This window comes from Stenella coeruleoalba (genome assembly GCF_951394435.1).
Source record: "Stenella coeruleoalba genome assembly, chromosome: 6".
In the NCBI taxonomy this organism is placed as follows: domain Eukaryota; kingdom Metazoa; phylum Chordata; class Mammalia; order Artiodactyla; family Delphinidae; genus Stenella; species Stenella coeruleoalba.
The window spans coordinates 46,368,229-46,390,758 of NC_137151.1; the positions used below are offsets into that span (position 1 = coordinate 46,368,229).

Below are 22,530 nucleotides of genomic sequence, written 5' to 3' on the forward strand. Positions count from 1 at the left end.
TGAGCCACAACTGCTGAGCCCACGTGCCACAACTACTGAAGCCCGGGTGACTAGAGCCCGTGCTCCGCAACAAGAGAAGCCACTGCAATAAGAAGCCAGCGCACGGCAGCGAGGGGCAGCCCCCACTCGCCGCAACTAGAGAGAAGCCAGCGGTCAGCAACGAAGACCCAATGCAGCCAAAAATAAATTTTAAAAAAATGCACACGAAAAGATGCTCAACATCACTAATTATTAGAGAAATGCAAATCAAAACTACAATGAGGTATCATCTCACACCGGTCAGAATGGCCATCATCAAAAAAATCTACAAATAATAAATGCTGGAGAGAGTGTGGAGAAAAGGGAACTCTCCTACACTGTTGGTGGGAATGTAAATTGTTCTTCAGACACTATGGAGAACAGTATGGCGGTTCCTTAAAAAAATTAAAAATAGAACTACCTTGTGACCCAGCAATCCCACTCTTAGGCATATACCTGAAGAAAACCATAATTTGAAAAGATACATGCACCCCAATGGTCACTACAGCACTGTTTACAATAGCCAGGACATGGAAGCAACCTAAATGTCCATCAACAGAGGAATGGAAAAAGAAAATGTGGTACATATATACAATGGAATATTACTCAGCCATAAAAAAGAACAAAATAATGCCATTTGCAGCAACATGGATGGACCTAGAGATTGTCATACTGACTGAAGTAAGTCAGACACAGAAAGACAAATATCATATGATAGCACTTATATGTGGAATCTAAAAAAAAGGGTATAAATGAACTTATTTACAAACAAGTCACAGATGTAGAAAACAAACTTATGGTTACCAGGGGATAAAGGGGGCAGGGATAGATACATTGGAAGACTGGGATTGACATATACATACTACTATATATAAAACAGATAACTAATAAGAACCTACTGTATAGCACAGGGAACTCTAGTCAATACTCTGTAATGGCCTATATAGGAAAAGAATCTAAAAAAAGAGTGGATGTGTATATATGTAAAACTGATTCACCTTTGATATATACCTGAAACTAACACAACATTGTAAATCAACTATACTCCAATAAAAATTTTTAAAAATATATACACATTTCAGGGAATTTTTGGTTCACAGATGAACCAACAGAAATATGAGCATTTTTTTCCTTTTCTTTATGTACTGTCTACAAATATTTCCTTATTCGTTTTTACCGCTGTATCATGGTCCATTATATGGATGGATGTACCATGATTTGTCAACCAGTATTCTGTTGATGGGCATTTATATTGTTTCTCATCTTTCACTATTAACAAACAGTGCTGAAATAAGTAACTGTACATGCATCATTTCACAACAGTAAATTCCTAGAAATGTTGCTGAGTCAAAGGGTATTATACACATTTGTAGTGTGGTTAGATTTTGTCTAATTCTAATTTATACCACCAGCAAAAACATCAGTATGTTATCAATCTTACAGATTTTCTTGTCAACCTGATAGAGAAAATTACTATAGTTTTTATTTAATTTACTAAATATGAGTGAAATTGAACACGTTTATAAGTTTAAGATCGCTTTGTATTTAATTTCCTATGATCTTTCTGTGCATATCTTTGCTCAGTTTTTCTATTGTTAATAGAATTATTGTTAATAATTTTAAATAGTCTAATAATTCCAAAGCATATTAGTCACATGGTTCTCCTGTAAAAACTACCCCAAATAGCACTGAAGTCGAACACAAAAAGGAAAATCGTAATAAAAAAACAAGAATAAAGAAACAGTGGTTACATATAAGGACTGAGCCCAAGGACTGAACCAAATTAAACAGTCAAAAATAAATACTATCGTAAATGTGACTATAATAAATGAAAAACTCTTAAAAGATTAAAAAAGAAAAGAAATTATCTAGATCTAAATTCCCAATTGATGTACTTCAAACAATACTGGAAATGGTGATAACAGTAAAATCCTAAAGTCCTAATTTCCTCATCTTACGTAATGTACAGTGAAAACATACTGCTTAAAAAATAAAAACGTAGGGCTTCCCTGGTGGCGCAGTGGTTGAGAGTCCGCCTGCCGATGCAGGGGACATGGGTTCGTGCCGCGGTCCGGGAAGATCCCACATGCCGCGGAGCGGCCGGAGCCTGTGCTCCGCAACGGGAGAGGCCACAACAGTGAGAGGCCCGCATACCGCAAAAAAAATAAATAAATAAAAACGTAATTTTATTTCTATTTTACATAATTTTACTTAATATAAAATAATACATAATTTTACTTATACACATAATATAAAAAGCATATTAGTGAGAAATCTAAATTTATTGCATGGAATATAGCAGAAGACAGATTTTATAATTAAATAGTAATACTTGCAATATAACAGCCATAATTTGTCTTATATAATGAATGAAAAAAGAGAAACTGAGGGAAAAAAGCAACAGTATCTTTTGAAGGTGACTAAGCAAATATAGTAAAGAGGGAAAGTAGAAGAGAATTCTAGAAGACGTGAGTGTACATATAAAAACTGCCTGAGTTAGGGTTAAACAATAAGAGGAAAAAAAAGAATGCATGGTATGATAGTTACCTAATCTACAAATAGAGACAATACCAAACCTACCTTGCAGGGTTAATGTAAAGAATAAATGACAAAACATAAATAAAAGACACAAGGTACAGGCTCAATAGCTGCTAGTCTGCTTTGTCCATTGTCAATCACAAATTCTTCAAGGATAAAAGACCATGATGGAACAAACATTATTTGAAAATTTGTTACTGTGAGGGAGAAAAAGGTAAAAAACATTGTTCAACTCAAATATACCACTCTATACAGGCTTTGCATGTCTTCTAAGATTTAAATAAAAAAAAAAGCAAAATATTAGTAACACAATAATGAAAACAATGAAAAATATTTCCAGTGTTGTCCCTAAGAATCATCACATGCCTACAAAGCAAAGGAACATCAGAAATCAACAGCTTTTACCATGGTCTTTCCTGATCCTCGGGGTCCAATAATGAGAACAGAATTACTTTCTCCATGAATAGCAGTTCTTTTTAGCAGCTCAATTAAGTGTCTGAAATGATATAAATAGGCCAAAATTTAAAAAGGAAAGCTGAAATAATTTGCTAGGTAATACTTTTTAAAAGCTGAATTTGAACAAAAACAGCCATTCCTTTTTTCTCTTCTTCTGGGCACTTATGCTCTAAATAGTCCTACAGAGAAGAACACAAATACTGATTCTCTGGAAACGTCAAAAAGAGAAACCAAGTAACACTGAAGTATCTTGGTCTTTATGATAGTATGGGACAAGGGACAACAGTGGCAACTCTTAGAACCTTTCACTCCACAGCTGGCTGCTGAGTATTAGGTAGGTGCAAGCTCAGAATTCTCTCCATAATACCAGATTATAGAAATGATACAAGATTGAAAGTTAAAAGGTTTTTTTCACTATGGAAATATTGATATCTGCTCTTGCTTCACAACAGTCATTTTTTTATATACAAAGCAAAATTTTTTACCTCTATAAAATGTCTGTTAGCCTTGTTTAATAAAATCTGTGTATGACAATTTTTGCAAAACCTAAAGGGCATCTGTAAGTAGTTTCATAACAGACAAGCAGATAGCTAAACTTACTTATATTGTACTTGTACTCCAAATAGGTTACTATGTGGACTCTGATGACAAAATCTTTCCCGTAAAATTCTTTGTGCCTGATAAAAATAAAGTGAATAAATATAAATGAAAATATTACATATGCAATCAAAAAAGAATAAGAATATACATTTATAGCAGTCAGAATTAGGTATTAATGAATCAATTCAACCCTCCCTAAATAACTTATCATCATGACATCTGGCATTTTCCTAAGTTGTAAAATTAACAATTCTTTTTACCTATCTCAAGGCCCAGAGGAAGGATGAGAACTTAGTTATGAAGCTTTCAACAAGAGAAAGAATTAGTTCCTTTAGATACATCAGCAATTTGAGGGCTGTTTTAATCCATGTGAGTGAATGAATACCTCACTTTGCGTAACATATCAGCCAACAAACAAAGACAGGAGAGAATCTAATAATGTAATCTAATTTAATAATGCTCATGAACCACACCTCAGTCTCTAGAGACCAACACATCTAAACTGGTTTACCTCAAGCCTTATCAATCTCTACCTGTCACAAAAGTCAGGATTCCGAGGAAATAAAAGAAATTTAGGGCTTCCCTGGTGGTGCAGTGGTTGAGAGTCTGCCTGCAGATGCAGGGGACACGGGTTCGAGCCCCGGTCCGGGAGGATCCCACGTGCCGCGGAGCGGCTGTGCCCGTGGGCCATGGCCGCTGAGCCTGCGCGTCCGGAGCCTGTTGCTCCGCAACGGGAGAGGCCACAGCAGTGAGAGGCCCGCGTACCGCAAAAAAAAAAAAAAAAAAAAAAAAGAAATTTAAAAGTCCATATAGTTATTGAGGGCCTATTAGATGCAGAGCACCATACTACTAAACGAACATGATCTATGCCTAAAAAAACACTGCAAATATATTGGAAAGAAATGAATGTATTTGGAAAAAAATGACACATTCAAGAAACAACCTGCAAAATAGCAGTAACAGCATATAAGGATTTGCTCAATTATATGGAAGAAATTATATTCACCTAGGACATAAAATACGAAATGATTGGAATTAAGAAAAAATTCTTCTAAAGACCTAAATTTTGAGTTTGCCTTAGAACAAAGGGCTTAGATTCAGTTGTGTAAAACAAGAAGCCTCCAGGATTATTTGCTTCTCCCAGACTGACAGCATGGGACTGATCCTTCACATACCAAAGAAATAGATCTGAGTTCTCTTTACATGTACCAGAGGATGATCAAAGCAAATTATTCACTGGGGATAAAATAATCCATACTTATAGAGGAAGTGGAAAGAATAGGAAGATTGGTGCCAAAGAAACAGTAACACTTTTCTGGCAGGCCTGTTTTGATGATTAAAAGAGGCAGTTATCTATAACACAATATAGGTACTATACAGGTAATAGCTGATATCTGTAAAAAAATTAAAGGGGCATATATAGATTCAACGAATCATAGTGTGTATTCCGCCCCCTAGATAAGATCACTAGAAGTCAAAAGACAACCCTCAGTCCTTTTCTTTTTTTAAACTTCATTAAAGTCTATTAGAGAGACAACTGTATAAAATAAAGTGAGAGATAAAGTGAAGTTGTAGTGAATAGTCAGAGGTTCAAAAATCCTAAAGTGATCTGAGATGAAAGTTAAACAGGTGTATACATGTGTAGAAATTAATTAAGCTGCACATGGAAGATTTGTTCACTTTACAAAGATATGTAAAAGTTAAATTAAAAAGCAGAATTAAACATTTTCCTTCTAAAAGAAGGAAGGTAAGGTCTCACAAAGGAATGCCAAAAACATTTAGTTTTGTTTTTTTTTTTTTGCGGTACGTGGGCCTCTCACTGTTGTGGCCTCTACCGTTGCAGAGCACAGGCTCCGGCGCACAGGCTCAGTGGCCATGGCTCACGGGCCCAGCCATTCTGCGGCATGTGGGATCTTCCTGGACCGGGGCACGAACCCGTGTCCCCTGCATTGGCAGGCGGACTCTCAACCACTGTGCCACCAGGGAAGCCCAACATTTAGTTTTTGTTTAAAAGAAATGTAGTCTGGTCAAGCCAGATAAATAGAAATGCCAGTGTAGGGAGTTCCCTGGCAGTTCAGTGGTTAAGACTTCACCTTACAATGTAGGGGGTGTGGGTTCGATCACCGGTTGGGGAGCTAAGATCCCATATATCTCATGGCCAAAAAACCAAAACATAAAACAAAAGCAATATTGTAATAAACTCAATAAAGACTTTAAACATGGTCCACATCAAAAAAATCTTTAAAAAAGAAATGCCAGTGTAGAAATATCATGCACATTCCCTACTAGACTCCTCGAAAGAGATATATATGCACTTAAGAAAACATTAAATGTTCATGATAAAAACACTCAACATACTAGGAATATAAAGGGACTTCCTCAACCTGATAAAGAACACACACAAAAACCTACAGCTAACATCATACTCAATGGTGAAAGACTGAACGCATTTCCCCAATATCAAAAACAAAATAAGATCGTCTGCTCTTGCTAGTTTATTCAGTGTTATACTGAAGGTTCTAGTCAGGGCAATTACACAAGAAAAAGAAATGAGATTCATCTAGATTGAGAAGAAAGAATTAAAACTACCTCTATTGCAGATGACATGATTTTATATAAAGAAAATCCTAAGGAATAAACTAAAAAAATATTAGAATAAACGAGTTCAGGAAGGTTACAGAATACAAGATTAATATAGAAAAATCAATTTCATTTAGATACACTTGCAATAAGTAAAACATAAAATTAAGAAAACAATTCCGTTTACAATAGCATCAAAAGGAATAAAATACTTAGGAATAAATTTACCAAAAGTAGTACAAAACTCTAAAGATAATATTAAACTAAACTGAACTAGAGCACATTTAGGAAGACATGAGTAAAGTTAGGATTCCATCTATCCAAAGACTTAGAGGTTGAAATTAGGAAGTAGCAAAGATACTCTTCCCTTGAGAATGAAAAGAGTGGTTCTTCATACATGCTAAGGGAAGAATTCAAGTTAAGAAGATGACTAATTCTCTTATCACCTTTGCATGGTAACAGACCTTCAGAGTAATGAAAATATATACCAACCTGTGAAAGGTATTCTGCTTGTATTAAGTTGTTACTCTTTGATTTACGACTGCTCATTTCAACAAACTGAAATCCTTAAAAAAAAGAAAAATAATTTTTAGCATGAATATAAAGACTATTAACTTATAGAGATTATTTAAGAATGTACTATTATAGAATCAAAATAAACAAGTTTTAAAACATGAAAAATGTTCAAATTTCTCAAACTTTAAAAATTCTCAGTTGAACCTAATTGTAGGAATCATTTCATAATATATGTAAATAAAACCATCCTGCTAAACATCTTAAAATTATACAGTGATGTATGTAAATTGTTTCTCAATAAAAACAGAAAAAAAAACCATCTCAACGGCTCCTCTTTGTCTAAGTACAGGTTTAATTGACACTCCATTCCACAATTTAGATGGTTCTCACACACAATTACTCCTACCTTTCTTTTCAATTTACTATTCAGCTTCCCTTCCTTGCCTTTAAAAACAAAAACAAAAACCAATCTATATGCTTCCTTTACATACAGTGTTTCTCCCCACATCCATCCCACAGGATCAGCCCTTCCAGAAAGCTTTCGCTTTCTTGTTCTACTCATCAGTCATAAACACTCATTACAGACTAGGTAAAATGTCTCTTCTGTAAACATACAGAACTGCCTGTACTTCTTTTTCATAATCAAATCACACTAAACAAAATTTGGTTAACTGTCAGTGTCCCCAAATTGAGGATATTTAAAAGTTCCAAGCATTTTAGCATAATGTCCAAAATAAAATTGGCAATGGTAACTGGAATGAAAAATATATATATACTAACGAAAAAAAAGAAGTTCTGTAAAATTCTCCTTGAGGGCAATATACTCATAGATAAACACCTTTGGCTAAAAGATCTAATTTTCTCATCAACAATTTCCTATATAATTACTTTACTAATCAGGTAATAATAGCTTAGCCAGTAACTGTTACAAGTGCTCTGATTTTATGAACTCATTTAATCCTAAGAATAACCCTATGGGATAAATATGATCATTAACACTGCTTTCAGATTAGAAGACACAGAAAGGTTAAGTAGCTTGACCAAAACCAGTGTGTAAGTCACAGAGTCAAGATTTAAACCCAGTCACGGTATACTTGATTATATATAACTATTATATATAGCTATAACTGTATATACTTGGTTAACTGCTATTTAGTCAACTGTTTTAGTTTTTTGCGGTACACGGGCCTCTCACTGTTGTGGCCTCTCCCGTTGCGGAGCACAGGCTCCGGATGTGCAGGCTCAGCGGCCATGGCTCATGGGCCTAGCCGCTCCGCGGTATGTGGGATCTTCCCAGACCAGGGCACGAACCCATGTCCCCTGCATTGGCAGGCGGACTCTCAACCACTGCACCACCAGGGAAGCCCTCAACTGTTTTTAAAAAGTACACATTTCAATAACTTAAAGGAAGATCAACCTCTGTGACATATTTTATATTCATATTTATTAATTTCATATACTGACAGATGCCAACCCTTGGAATGCTGTTTCTAACAGGACAGCAGTTGAGAAATGCTTTGAAAAACAGATAACAAGCAAATCTGTCCCTCCCTTCTTAAACCCCAAAGGGCTTCCGGCTCCAGGCACTCAAATTGGAAACTCAAGAACAGAGTACTCTACTGATGTCTTGGTCCCTTAAGAAGCTTCTTTCTTAAAAGAAAAGTGGTTTCCTCAGTCACCCTTAGAGCCCTTCCAGCAGCTTTTTCTCTGTATGAGGCACCTTGCTTGAGAAACTTTACATTAATTATTTTAATTTTATTCTATTTAAAATTTTTCCCTTAAATCAGAGTTGTGTGTGGGCAAAAAACCATTTTAGCAACATGAAATGATATCCTCATTCTGGTTTAAGATACTCTTGATTGTGAAGAAGGTCTACAAGCCAAAATCTGAAATCACAGGAAACAATGGAACAAATGTCCCCTAGACAATAAGGAGAAGTGAATTTTTAAAAAATGGAGGAGAGCTTTTACAATATACCTTATCTTTGTAGAGCTATATTAGCGATTTCACAGTATTAATGGAATTAAAACATATTTCTCCCCATTTCATGGGTTGAAAAAAAATGCTCAGAAGAGGTAAGTAAAATGCCTGAGGTTGCAGGGTAGGTGTCTAATCTGCCTCTTTGCATCAAATATAATTCAGGTAAGCCACTAAAAACAAACATATTCGTCATTTGGTGATCATTCATGAAAGAAACATACACATACACACTACTTCAGTTCCTAACCCACATAAATTTTTACTGCAAATTGAGTCTTAATTGACATTGATTTTAATACATCTAGCCCCTCCAAATAACAGTCAAATCTCCACTCTATTACAAAGAATATTTTAAAAGACAATTCTAACTTTATAGATGAAACGACAAGTTTTGGAATGATAGATGCAAACCACATATCTGACAAAGGACTTATATACAGAGAAGCTTCAAAGCTCAACAATACAGAAATCTAGAAAAATGGACAAAGGGCATAGACACTTCAACCAAAGAGGGTATAGGGATGCCAAATAAACACATGAAACACATTAGTCATTAGAAAAATGCAAATTATAACCACAATGAGGTATATGTACACACCTATTTGAACAGCAAAAATTAAAACGTGAAAACAGCAAATGCTGGTGAGGATGCAGAGAATCCACATCTCTAATACAACTACTGGTAAGAATGTGAAATGTTATAGCCATTCTGCAAAGTTTCCTTTTGGCAGTTTTTTTTTCAATTTAACTTAATTTTATTTTTTTATACAGCTGGTTATTAGCTATCTATTTTATACATATTAGTGTATACATGTCAATTCCAATCTCCCAATTAATCCCACAACCACCCAACATCCCGCTTTTGCCCCTTGGTGTCCATACGTTTATTCTCTACATCCGTGTCTCCACCTCTGCATTGCAAACCAGTTCATCTGTACCATTTTTCTAGACTCCACATATATGAGTTAATGTACAATACTTGTTTTTCTCTTGGACTTACTTCACTTTGTATGACAGTATATAGGTCTATCCACATCTCTAGAAATGACACAATTTCATTCCTTTTTATGGCTGAGTAATATCCCATTGCATATATGTACAATTTCCTTAGACATTTGTCTGTCTATGGGCATTTAGGTTGCTTCCATGACCTGGCTACTGTAAATAGTGCTGTAATGAACACTGGGGTGCATGTGTATTTTTAAATTATGGTTTTCTCTGGGTATATGCCCAGTAATGGGATTGCTGGGACACATGGTAGTTCTATTTTTAGTTTAAGGAACCTCCATACTGTTCTCCATAGTGGCTCCATCAATTTACATTCCCACCAACAGTACAAGAGGGTTCCCTTTTCCCCACACCCTCTGCAGCATTTATTGTTTGTAGATTTTCTGATGATGCCCATTCTAACCAGTATCAGTTGATACCTCATTGTACTTTTGATTTGCATTTCTCTAATAATTAGTGATGTTGAGCATCTTTTCATGTGCCTTTTGGCCATCTATATGTCTTTGGAGAAATGTCATATTTAGGTCTTCTGCCCATTTTTTGAGTGGGTTTTTTTTTTTTTTAATATTGAGCTGCATAAGCTGTTTATGTATTTTGGAGATTAATCCTTTGTCTGTTGATTTGTTTGCAAATGTTTTCTCCCATTCTGAGGGTTGTACTTTCGTCTTGCTTATAGTTTCCTTTGTTATGCAAAAGCTTTTAAGTTTCATTAGATCCCATTTGTTTATTTCTGTTTTTATTTCCATTACTCTAGGAGGTGGGTCAAAAAAGATCTTGCTGTGATTTATGTCAAAGAGTGTTCTTCCTATGTTTTCCTCGAAGATTTTATAGTGTCCAGTCTTACATTTAGGTCTTTAATTCATTTTGAGTTTATTTTTGTGTATGGTGTCAGGGAGTGTGCTAATTTCATTCTTATAAATGTAACTGTCCAGTTTTCCCAGCACCAGTTACTGAAGAAACTCTTTTCTCCATTGCATATCCTTGCCTCCTTTGTCATATATTAGCTGACCAAAGGTGTGTGGGTTTATCTCTGGGCTTTCTATCCTGTTCCACTGATCGATATTTCTGTTTTTGTGTCAGTACCATATTATCTTGATTGCTGTAGCTTTGTAGTATAGTCTGAAGTCAGGGAGTCTGATTCCTCCAGCTCCGCTTTTTTCCCTCAAGATTGCTTTGGCTATTTGGAGTCTTTTATATTTCCATACAAATTTTAAGATTTTTTTTGCTCTAGTTCTGTACAAAATGCCATTGGTATTTTGATAGGGATTACACTGAATCTGTAGTTTGCTTTGGGTACTAGAGTCATTTTCACAATATTGATTCTTCCAATCCAAGAACATGGTATATCTCTCAATCTGTTTGTGTCATCTTTGATTTCTTTCATCAGTGTCTTATAGTTTTCTGAGTACAGGTCTTTTACCTCCTTAGGTAGATTTATTCCTAGGTATTTTATTATTTTTGTTACAATGGTGAATAGAATTGTTTCCTTAATTTCTCTTTCTGATCTTTCATTGTTAGTGTATAGGGATGTAAAAGATTTCTGTGCATTAATTTTGTATCCTGCAACTTTACCAAATTCATTGATTAGCTCTAGTAGTTTTCTAGTGGCATTTTTAGGATTATTTATGTATAGTATCATGTCATCTGCAAACAGTGACAATTTTACTTCTACTTTTCCAATTTGGATTCCTTTTATTTTTTTCTTCTCTGATTGCCGTGGTTAGGACTTCCAAAACTATGCTGAATACTAGTGGCAAGAGTGGACATCCTTGTTTTGTTCCTGAGCTTAGAGGAAATGCTTTCAGTTTTTCACCATAGAGAATGATGCTTGCTGTGGGTTTATCTTATATGGTCTTTATTATGTTGAGGTTGGTTCCCTCTGTGTCCATGTTCTGGAGATTTTTTAATCATAAATGGGTGTTGAATTTTGTCAAAAGCTTTGACTGCATCTATTAAGATGATCATATGGTTTCTATTCTTCAATCTGTTAATATTGTGTATCACACTGATTTGTGTATATTGAAGAATCCTTGAATTCCTGGTATAAATCCCTCTTGACCATCATGTATGATCCTTTTAGTGTGTTGCTGGATTTTGTCTGCTAGTATTTTGTTTGGAATTTTTGCATCTATACACATCAGTAATGTTGGTCTGTAATTTTCATTTTTTGTAGTATCTTTGATTTTTGTATCAGGGTGATGGTGGCCTCGTAGAATGAGTTTGGGAGTGTTCCTTCCTCTGCAATTTTTTTGGAAGAGTTTGAGAAGGATGTGTATTAGCTCTTCTCTAAATGTTCAATACAATTCACCTGTGAAACCATCTGGTCCTGGACTTTTGTTTGCTGCAAGATTTTTAATCATAGTTTCAATTTCATTACTTCTGATTTGTCTGTTCATATTTTCTATTTTTCTTGGTTCAGTCTTGAAAGGTTGTGCTTGTCTAAGAATTTGTTCACTTCCTCCAGGTTGTCCATTTTATGGGCATATAGTTGCTTGTAGTAATCTCTCATGATCCTTTGTATCTCTACAGTGTCAGTTGTTACTTCTTGATTTTCATTTCTAATTTTATTGATTCTTGATGAGTCTGGCTAAAGGTTTATCAATTTTGTTTATCTTCTCAAAGAAACAGCTTTTAGTTTTATTGATCTTTGCTACTGTTTTCTATGTTTCTACTTTCTTTCTCCTCTGATCTTTATGACTTCTTTCCTTCTACTCAGTTTGGGTTTTGTTTGTCTTCTTTCTCTAGTATCCTTAAGGTGTAAGGTTAGATTGTATGAGATATTTCTTGTTACTTGAGGCAGGATTGTATTGCTATAAACTGCCCTTTTAGAACTGCTTTTGCTGTATCCCACAGGTTTTTGATCATTGTGTTTTCATTGTCATTTTTCTCTAGGTATTGTTTGACTTACTCTTTGATTTCTTAAGTGATCTTTTGGTTATTTAGTAACATATTGATTAGCCTGTGTTTGTGTTTTTTGCGGTTTTTAACCTGAAACTGATTTCTAATCTCATAGCATTGTTGTCAGAAAAGATGCATGCTATGATTTCAATTTCCTTAAATTTACTGAGGTTTGATTTGTGACCCAAGATGTGGTCTATCCTGGAGAATGTTCTGTGTGCAACTGAGAAGAAAGTGTAATCTGCTGGTTTTGGATGGAATGTGCTATAAATATCAATTAAATCTATCTGCTCTATTGTGTCATTTAAATCTTGTGTTTCCTTATTAATTTTCTGTCTGGATGATCTGTCCATTGGTGTAAGTGAGCTGTTAAAATCCCTCACTATTACTGTGTTACTGTCGATTTTCTCTTTTATAGCTGTTAGCATTTGCCTTATGTACTGAGGTGCTCCTATGTTGGGTTCATAGATATTTATAATTGTTATATCTTCTTCATGGATTGATCCCTTGATCGTTATGTAGTGTCCTCCCTTGTCTCTTGTAACAATCTTTGTTTCAAAGTCTATTTTATCTGATATGAGTATTGCTACCCCAGCTTTCTTTTGATTTCCATTTGCATGGAGTATCTTTTTCCATCCCCTCACTTTCAGTCTGTATGTGTCCCTAGGTCTGAAGTGGGTCTCTTGTAGACAGCATATAGATGGGTCTTGTTTTTGTATTCATTCAGCAAGCCTGTGTCTTTTGGTTGGAGCATTTAATCCATTCACCTTTAAGGTAATTATCAATATGTATGTTCCTATTACCATTTTCTTAATTGTTTTGGGTTTGTTTTCGTAGGTGCTTTTCTTCTCTTGTTTCCCACTTAGAAATGTTCCTTTAGCATTTGCTGTAGAGATGGTTTGGTGAAGCTGAATTCTCTTAGCTTTTGCTTGTCTGTAAAGCTTTTGATTTCTGTTGAATCTGAATGAGATCCTTGCCAGCTAGAGCAATCTTGGTTGTAGGTTCCTCCTTTTCATCACTTTAAATATATTGTGCCACTCCCTTCTGGCTTGTAGAGTTTTTGCTAAGAAATCAGCTGTTAACCTTATGGGAGTTCCCTTGTATGTTATTTTTCCCTTGTTGCTTTTAATAATTCTTCTTTTTATTTAATTCTTGTCAATTTGATTACTATGTGTCTTGGCATGTTTCTCCTTGGGTTTATCCTGTATGGGACTCTCTGTGCTTCCTGGACTTGACTATTTCCTTTCCCATGTTAGGGAACTTTTTGCCTGTAATTTCCTCAAATATTTTCTCAGGTCCTTTCTCTCAATCTTCTTCTTCTGGGACCCCTATAATGCCAATGTTGGTGCATTTAATATTGTTCCAGAGGTCTCTTAGGCTGTCTTCATTTCTTTTCATTCTTTTTTTTTTTATTCTGTTCTGCAGCAGCTAATTCCACCTTTCTGTCTTCCAGGTCACTTATCCGTTCTTCTGCCTCAGTTATTCTAGTATTGATTCCTTCTATTGTATTTTTCACTTCAGTTATTGTATTGTTCATGTCTGTTTGTTTATCCTTTAATTCTTCTAGGTGTTGGTTCTTTAATTCTTCTAGGTCTTTGTTAAACATTTCTTGCATCTTTTTGATATTTGCCTCATTCTTTTTCTGAGGTCCTGGATCATCTTCACTATCATCATTCTGAATTCTTTTTCTAGAAGGTTGCCTATCTCCACTTCATTTAGTTGTTTTTTCTGGGGTTTTATCTTGTTCCTTCATCTGGTACATAGTCCTCTGCCTTTTCATTTTGTCTTTCTGTGAATGTGGTTTTTGTTCCACAAGCTGCAGGACTGTAGTTCTTCTTGCTTCTGCTGTCTGCCCTCTGATGGATGAGGCTAAGAGGCTTGTGCAAGCTTCCTGATGGGAGGGACTAGTGGTGGGCAGAGCTCAGTAAAACTTTAATCCACTTGTTTGCTGATGGGTGGGGCTGAGTTCCCTCCCTCTTGGTTGTTTGGCCTGAGGTGACCCAGCACTGGAGCCTATCTGGCTCTTTGGTGGGGCTAATGGTAGACTCCAGGAGGGCACATGCCAAGGAGTACTTCCCAGAACTTCTGCTGCCAGTGTCCTTGTCCCTGTGGTGAGCCACAGCCAGCCCCTGCCTCTTCAGGAGACCCTCCAACACTATCACGTAGGTCTGGTTCAGTCTCCTATAGGGTCACTGCTCCTTTCCCCTGGATCCTGATATGTACACTACTTTGTGTGTGCCCTCCATGAGTGGAGTCTCTATTTCCCCCAGTTCTGTCAAAGTCCTGCAATCAAATCCCGCTAGCCTTCAAAGTCTGATTCTCTGGGAATTCCTCCTCCCATTGCCGGAACCCCAGGTTGGGAAGCCTGACGTGGCAGTCAGAACCTTCAGTCCAGTGGGTGGACTTCTGTGGTAAAACTGTTCTCCAATTTGTGAGTCACCCACCCAGTGGTTACGGGATTTGATTTTATTGTGTTTGCACCCCTCCTACCATCTCATTGCTGTTTCTTCTTTGTCTTTGGATGTGGGGTATCTTTTTTGATGAGTTCCAGTGTCTTCCTGTTCAGCAGTTAGTTGTGATTCTGAAGTTCTCGAAAAAGAGAGTGAGAGCACGTCCTTCTACTCCACCATCTTGAACCCGTTTTAAGCTCTCCTATGCTTTGGCAGTTTCTTATAAACAAACACTTACCATGTAACATGGCAATTGTACTCGGTATTTATACCAAAGAAATGAAAATTTATCCTCAAACAAAAACCTGTAAATGTGAATATTCACAACAATTTTATTTGTAATAGCCAAAAAACTGAAAACAATACAGATGTCCTTCAAAGAGCCAATGGAGTTAAAGAAACTGAAACATCCATACATACAGGGGGACTGTAACTGAGGAAAAAAAAAAGAGATTAACTACTGATATGTGAAATAACTTGGATGGCTCTCAAGGGCATCACGCTTAGTGAACAGAAAAAAGAAAAAAAAGGCTGATCTCAAAAAAATTACATATTTTACAATTCCATTTAAAAAACATTCTTGGAATGACAAAACTATTATGAAGATGAAGAACAGATTCACGATTGTGAGGAGACAGAACTTAGGGGTGAGTATGACTACAAAAAGGAGTTACATGAAGAATGTTCTCTGTAATGATGGAACAGTTCGGCATCTTTATTGCAATGGTGTTCAAACAAATCTAACCATGGGATAAAATCACAGAGAATTATACAGACACACAAAAATGAGTGCTAGTAAAAACTGCTGAGAACTGAATAAGGTCTGTAGTCTTGTTAACAGTGTTATACCAATGTCAGTTTTCTGGTTTTGACATGCAGTATCATTTTATAAGATGTCACCCTTAAGAGAATGTGGGTGAAGGGTTTATGGGACACTATGAATTATATTTGCAACTTCTGTGAGTCTATAATAATGTCAAAATAAAAAGTTAAAACAAAATTAAACTCTAATTTTATAGGTTTTTTTGAAGTGCTTAATGACAAAAATGAGAGTATAACTAGTATAACTAAATCTTCTTTATCTGCAAATAGATTGATTGAATTTCTCCTCAAATTTACCAGTGGATCATGGGACACCTCCTTCCACTTCCTACTGTGCTTTTGATACCATGATTTTACTTGCTATTCTAAATAGCAGGACTAGACATAAAGTGTAAAAGGAGCTGAACGTCTATGCATGACTAAGTCATGTTGGTATCAAATACAATAGGTGACAAAGATTATTTAGTTGTAGAAATTTTGGTAGAAACTACTATTTTATTTATACTCTTAAGACGAGCAGTGAAATGGGTAATCCCAAAGAATGGCTTACCCTCACAGTATTTCTTTAGCACCTATACTTTTTATATTATTGGTTTCCAGTAAATCCTCCTCTCAACTTATGCTTTCTAAGGTGAATAAACCTAATTTTCAGTTTCAGAGTTTCAAGTAACAATTGGTCTATTCTATAGCCTAAAAAAATTGAACCCAATCCACTCCTGTCACTAGCTGCCTCCATCCTACTTTAGATCACCATTATTTCTTGACTGGAAATCTATGCCAGCTTCTTTATTGCCTCCAACTCTTACTCCCATTTTCATGTAAAAACCCTTCAACTCCATCCTCAACCCCCAAAGTTCTAAATTCCAAATTCCCTAACATCATTTAAAAGGAAGGTTCCGAATGACTAATTTCCCAGTTTAGCTCACAGTTTCTTCTCTTAATATGCCTGGGAGAATCAACAATTCTCTATACCCTGACTCACTCCAAACTCAGGCCTTAGTTGAGATATTATTTCCTTTGGAATACTTTCTGTGACACCGCTGAACACTCCTAGTCTGGGCAAAATCTGAGGGTTATGTATCCCTCAAGTGCTATCTTCCCCTTTCACAGAACTTAATTAGCATACAGTGATGTAACTAACTCTGTGTTTACTTATGTTTGCTCCACTGGACCACAGCTCCTTGAAAGAAAGACTCAGAAATCATGTTATCATTGTATCCAAATCAAGTAGTGCAAAAATGGCATACAGTTGGTTTTCAAGAAAATATTTGATAAGTGAATGAATGTTAGGCAATGGAGAATGTCCACAGGCAAATTAGCTGCTAAAAAGGAGCCAGATTAGTTTAAATCAACTGCTTAGCTAAATTTAAAAGTTTTGAATAATTACATGCCATGACCCTCAAAAAAACCCTGCCAAGCATGAAAGAAAAATTATATATATACTAATATATATTTATATAAATATTTATATAAAATAAATACAGAATGATTTATACTTCAAGTAAAATACATGTAGTATAATATTATCATGGTAGTGTCACATCAATGGAAATTCAAGTTGGTTAAAATATAGTTAATTTGGTTAAGAAATTAATTTCTTTTAATAGAGAAGTCCCCAAATTAACAAAAGATAAAGTACACATGTTTTTTAACAAATAATTTTTAAATCAAATGATATACCTTATAAAGCTATAAGTCTGATGATGTAAGAGAAGGTAAAGTCAATTATCTTTAGAAAAAGATTATCAATTATTTCTGTCTTTTTATAATGGGTTGACAGTTTGCTAGTAACACATTAAAAAAAGATTAGTAATATATTCTCCTTTCTGGAATTAGGCTACCATACTTCATTCTTATTTACACTGCCTTCAATTAAGACTTGGAGGATTAAAAGGAATATCTGAAATGAATATTAAATTTACTAGTCAAAATCTACACTTTTACATATTTTATTAATATTTACAAGTACTCCAGCCATCCTCAATTTCATTATTTTAATTTTGCTGTGATTTGGAATACTCTCCCTACTCATTTCAAACTTGCAGTTACTGAATGCCAGTTTTAGCTTGTCTAAAATATAGGCAACACAGATTTTAAATCTAATATATAGTAATACTGAACATATGAAAAAAGAGAGTTCAAGGTTTTCATTTCTGAAGTTAAACCAGAAAAGCGAAGGCAGAAGAAGTGAAGATGAAGACACTAGAATCTTTCTAGAAAGTTTTGATTTTTCTTAGAAAGTAAGTCACACGCAATGAAATAAAGAAATATTTGAGGATATTATTGAAATCAGAACTGTAAGCAAGGAGAAGTCTAAAAGAAGGCCATTTATATATCAAATTTAAGATAAATGCAAATTCAGACAAAGTCAAGGAGAAGCAGAACTTGAAAACTGAGATTGATGGTAATATCAACTGTCCCTAAGAGTTCTGTCATCAAGCATAGATTTGAATTCTTGGTTCTGTGGTGTGACCTTCGCAAATTAACCTTCCTAAGCCCCAGTGTTCTCCTCTGTAAAGTTTGAGATAAAAGCATTATTTAATTCACAGGATTACTGTGGGGATTAAATGAAATGTTTTACCTGATATGCCATGCTGTCAAATGCCAAGCATGGTGATACAGAGTACCCTTTATAAATTATTATATTACACTGGAGAGAAGAACCAAGATTAGAAACAATTAGAGTTGTGGGCTGGGGGGAATGAAGCACAGAATTAGACTCTTGTTCTAAATAATTTCTTTTTTTTTAAACATCTTTATTGGAGTATAATTGCTTTCCAATGGTGTGTTAGTTTCTGCTTTATAACAAAGTGAATCAGTTATACATATACATACGTTCCCATTAAACAATTTCTTTGAGGGTACTTTGACCATGCGATGAAGTATCGAGTACAACTCCAACTAAGGTACACCAGAACTATGATGGCAACTTCAATGGTATAAATTCACTAAGTATTCCTCAATATAAAAAAACATTTTAATACTAGTAATAATAAGAAATTATGGGCAGATCAATCTATATAGAGTTATATGGACCCTAAAGACTTCAAATCCCTAGTGCCCAAAGCTATTCAACACCTAGAAGTGATTAAGATTGCTGGTCCTCATCCCCAGAGTTTCTGATTTAATAATAGGTCTAGGATAGACCTTGAGAATTTCATTTCTGATAAATTCCCAGAGGATGTTCCTGTTGCCTGTCCTGGAACCACACTTTGTGAGCTACTGAGAAAACTGACTTTATTACTGTGCATTCCACATCAAAGCGGATAAAACTGCTAAGAGGCCAAAGAAAATGAAGAAATCCACGGGTATAGACAGCATCTCTTCAAACCAAGCTAAGCCTAACGTAAGTATTTGAGGATCGTGAAGGGAAAAGAGGAGAATGTGGAATAAAACAGGCATCAGGAGGCCAACGGACTTTCATCACGGTAAATAAACAAATAAGCTTTGAAGCCCTAGAAGGCTTCTTAGCAGATAGATAAAGAGATCACAAATCATACAACATAAGAGGAAACAAGGAGTTTCTCTTTCCTCCTGTTACTGAAAAGTAACAAAAGGTTTTTGTTTTACCAGCTGATAATTTAGAGAGCCTTCTGAGGATATTCCAAAAAAGTATACAGTCCTGTGATCTACTTGTGAGATTCTTCTGGTTGTCTAAATATTCATATAAACTTTTAAAATAAAAGAGTGGAAAGATAGAAAAAAACATTTGCCTGGATATTTTATATTTATGTCATCCCCTGATTTAAAAAAAAAAAAAGTCCTTTCTTTCCTGCAAAGAATTTTTAAATTGTTTTTTGATATGTATATTTTAACATCATAGAAGACAATGTTTTAATAACAGTTTTTGATTCAACAATATTTCTTGGGACAAATTAAATATGCCTAGGCTAAAATAATTAAAAGTAAAAATTAGTACCTAAAAAATAAAATACTTAAAAGTTATCAACCAGTCTAAGACTGGTATCAAACAACATGAAAGACTTTTAACACAAAAAGGCCAAAAAAGATGTGCTTGATTCAGGAGAGGAGGACAGGCATTTGCTCTATGGAGCTAACGGAAAATTACAGTCTCACTGTCCGAATTACAAGATGAATGAGGAACTGGTTAAGCACTAATGCTGTAACACTGTGGGACAGGCTGTGTCAGTTACTATGATGCAAAGTTCGTAGTATCCAGGAAGACACAAGCAAAATGGATGAATATTCATTAAAAAAAAATCCCTGGGCAACACTCTTGAATCTTCAGGGGTAGAAAACACCCCCCTCCCCCTTTTAAAGCAGTAAAGGTTAAATTCTGACATACAGTCAAAGTTGGGAAAAAAAAAAAAAAAAGGATTAACATCACAGACCATGCCTGTAGAGTTCTTGGTAAATGTTAGTGGAATCTTTTTTGTAAAACCTGAGCCAACTTCATTCTGCTTTGGTTTGCCACTTCCTCTGGACATTGATCTCTTGAGCAGTAAGTGTCACATATGAAATCCTCGCAGTTGAAGTGAAAACGGAATGGAGAAACTTACTGAGATTCACAGACGAGAGATACTTTTCTTTGCCAAAGGCTAGGTGCTTCAAATACTGCCCAGAATGAGACTACTGCATGGAAAATCCAAGTAGACCACCACAGATAGTCTATTAAGAGCAGTAAAGCAGGAAAACAAAAAACATAACTTTTCTTCCCCTTTATTGTTTCAATGTGTTGGTCATGGTTAATGCATTTAACCAAGTAAATAATCTGCTTTTATTTATTATATGTGTTCATGTGACATTTAAAGTTGACTCTTGAGTTATGTGACCTTTTCTCTATATACTACCACCAGACCAAATGGTTCAGAATACAAACATGGCAGTGACTATTCTTTTAAAAAACTAAGTTGGAAGAATTAAAAACTCTTAACCAGACAACTAAAAATAAACAATGGCATTTTAACCATGCATAAATATGCACACACAGAACTACCCAAGCCAGTATATTCATTTATACAATAGCCAAGTAAAGCAAACCATTTGCTGAATATGCACACATACACTTACAAATAGCAGATATAATTTGTTTTACATTAATGATCTTTCCCTTAGATGTTCAAAATGTCCAGATCTAAGGAACTAAACTGAAAGGCATCCTGGCTATGCTACTCAAATATTTTATCTTCATCGCGAAGCTGTCGATAGAGAAATGGCCAAAGCTACAGAGAAAACTAACAGGCATCCTTAAAATTTTTCTGAATTCTAATTATTCTTCTCACCTTTCTAATTATAACATTCTTAGGGACTATGTAGTAAAATGGTAAAGAGACAAACTGTAGAGCAGTTAGGTTATAGTCAATTCATCGATGATAGAATTCCACTATTATAAATCCCAGTGCACCTAGCAAGGTAATACCTTTAATGTGGTATGTCCAATGAAAGAATTCTTCCTCATAAAACAAGAGTACAAACTCACGCATTATTACACTTTTCATTTTTAAAAGGCAAATAAAAATCAGCAAACATTCATGAAATTTTGGACACAAGGGTAACATTAAACTCTAATTAGAAAACATACACAAAGAACCAACCGAGTATTTGTTTTATTCTATATCAGTTTCCCAAATATCATCATAATCACCTGGGAAAATGCTTTTAAAATATGATTTCTGGGTCTCAGTCAAAAATCTGTAATCTACACAATGTTCCCTGATTGACTCTTCTATACAACCAGGTCTAGGAACCAGTGTCCTACACTATGGGCTCAAGTAAGTGAGTGGCATTGTAGCTCTGACTTTTGTACTGTCTTAGATGATATTCAGTTCTGACACACACAAAAGGTGCACACCTATATATGATTGAGAAGATTCTTGCTATACCAATTCCAGAGCACTTCTATATTATAAACCAGAAAGGTACTGACCATTTAGAATTTATTCCTGCACTGACAAAGGACAAAAATGACAGTAATTATTAAAATATGCCACCTGAAGCTGCCTGCTCAGAACAGTCTATCTACATTCCCCATGACAGTAAGATCCCTGCAACTTACACCCTTACCACTGAAAGGATGATAAAGGTGAAATATTGAGATATATTCATTCACCACTACTTACCATAACTATATGTGGAATTTCAGACTTTTAAAAACATGTTAACCAAAGCAGGATGGTTAAACAAATAAGTTCAAGACTCAATCACGTGTAGATTAGGCTCCCACTTATCAACCAAGGTGGTGTATTTATCATGATAATTACCCATTCCTATGCTTTCCAAAACCTACATGTTGATAAATCCCTGAGAATTATGAAGCATGTCCTTTTCTACTCCTGGGATTTCATGAGCAGTTATAGATCTTTTTTTTCTAATGGTGACTTCCTCAGTTCAAAGCCTGTACTCTATTTCTACTTCATTGTTTCTACATCATATATTTTAGATCAACTCTATTCGGCCAACAATAAAAATAATTAGGGAAATCACTTAACTTCTAAAAACACTAGAAAATAAATGTCACTAATAACTTATTTACAAATATAGCTCAATATCCAGTCAGATGTCCAAGTGTTTTGCCACTCTACAGATGTTAAACAAAAATCTACTTGGTATACATAGTTAACTTGACCTCTTCATTTTAGGCTAGTTCGAGTCATTGTCTTTCAGACTAACAGTACTAAACGAACGAAGGAAAACATATGTGGAT

General features: G+C 35.2%; 1 protein-coding gene across 1 annotated transcript in view; it reads right to left on the reverse strand.

Annotated features, from left to right (window-relative positions):
- ORC4 (origin recognition complex subunit 4) overlaps positions 1 to 22,530 on the reverse strand; it is a 94,557-nt gene that overhangs the window by 33,835 nt on the left and 38,192 nt on the right. Inside the window, 3 exon segments of the mRNA XM_079924752.1 lie at positions 2,962 to 3,052; positions 3,613 to 3,689; positions 6,685 to 6,758. Coding sequence (XP_079780878.1) covers positions 2,962 to 3,052; positions 3,613 to 3,689; positions 6,685 to 6,741 — 225 coding nt within the window. The 5' untranslated portion in view covers positions 6,742 to 6,758.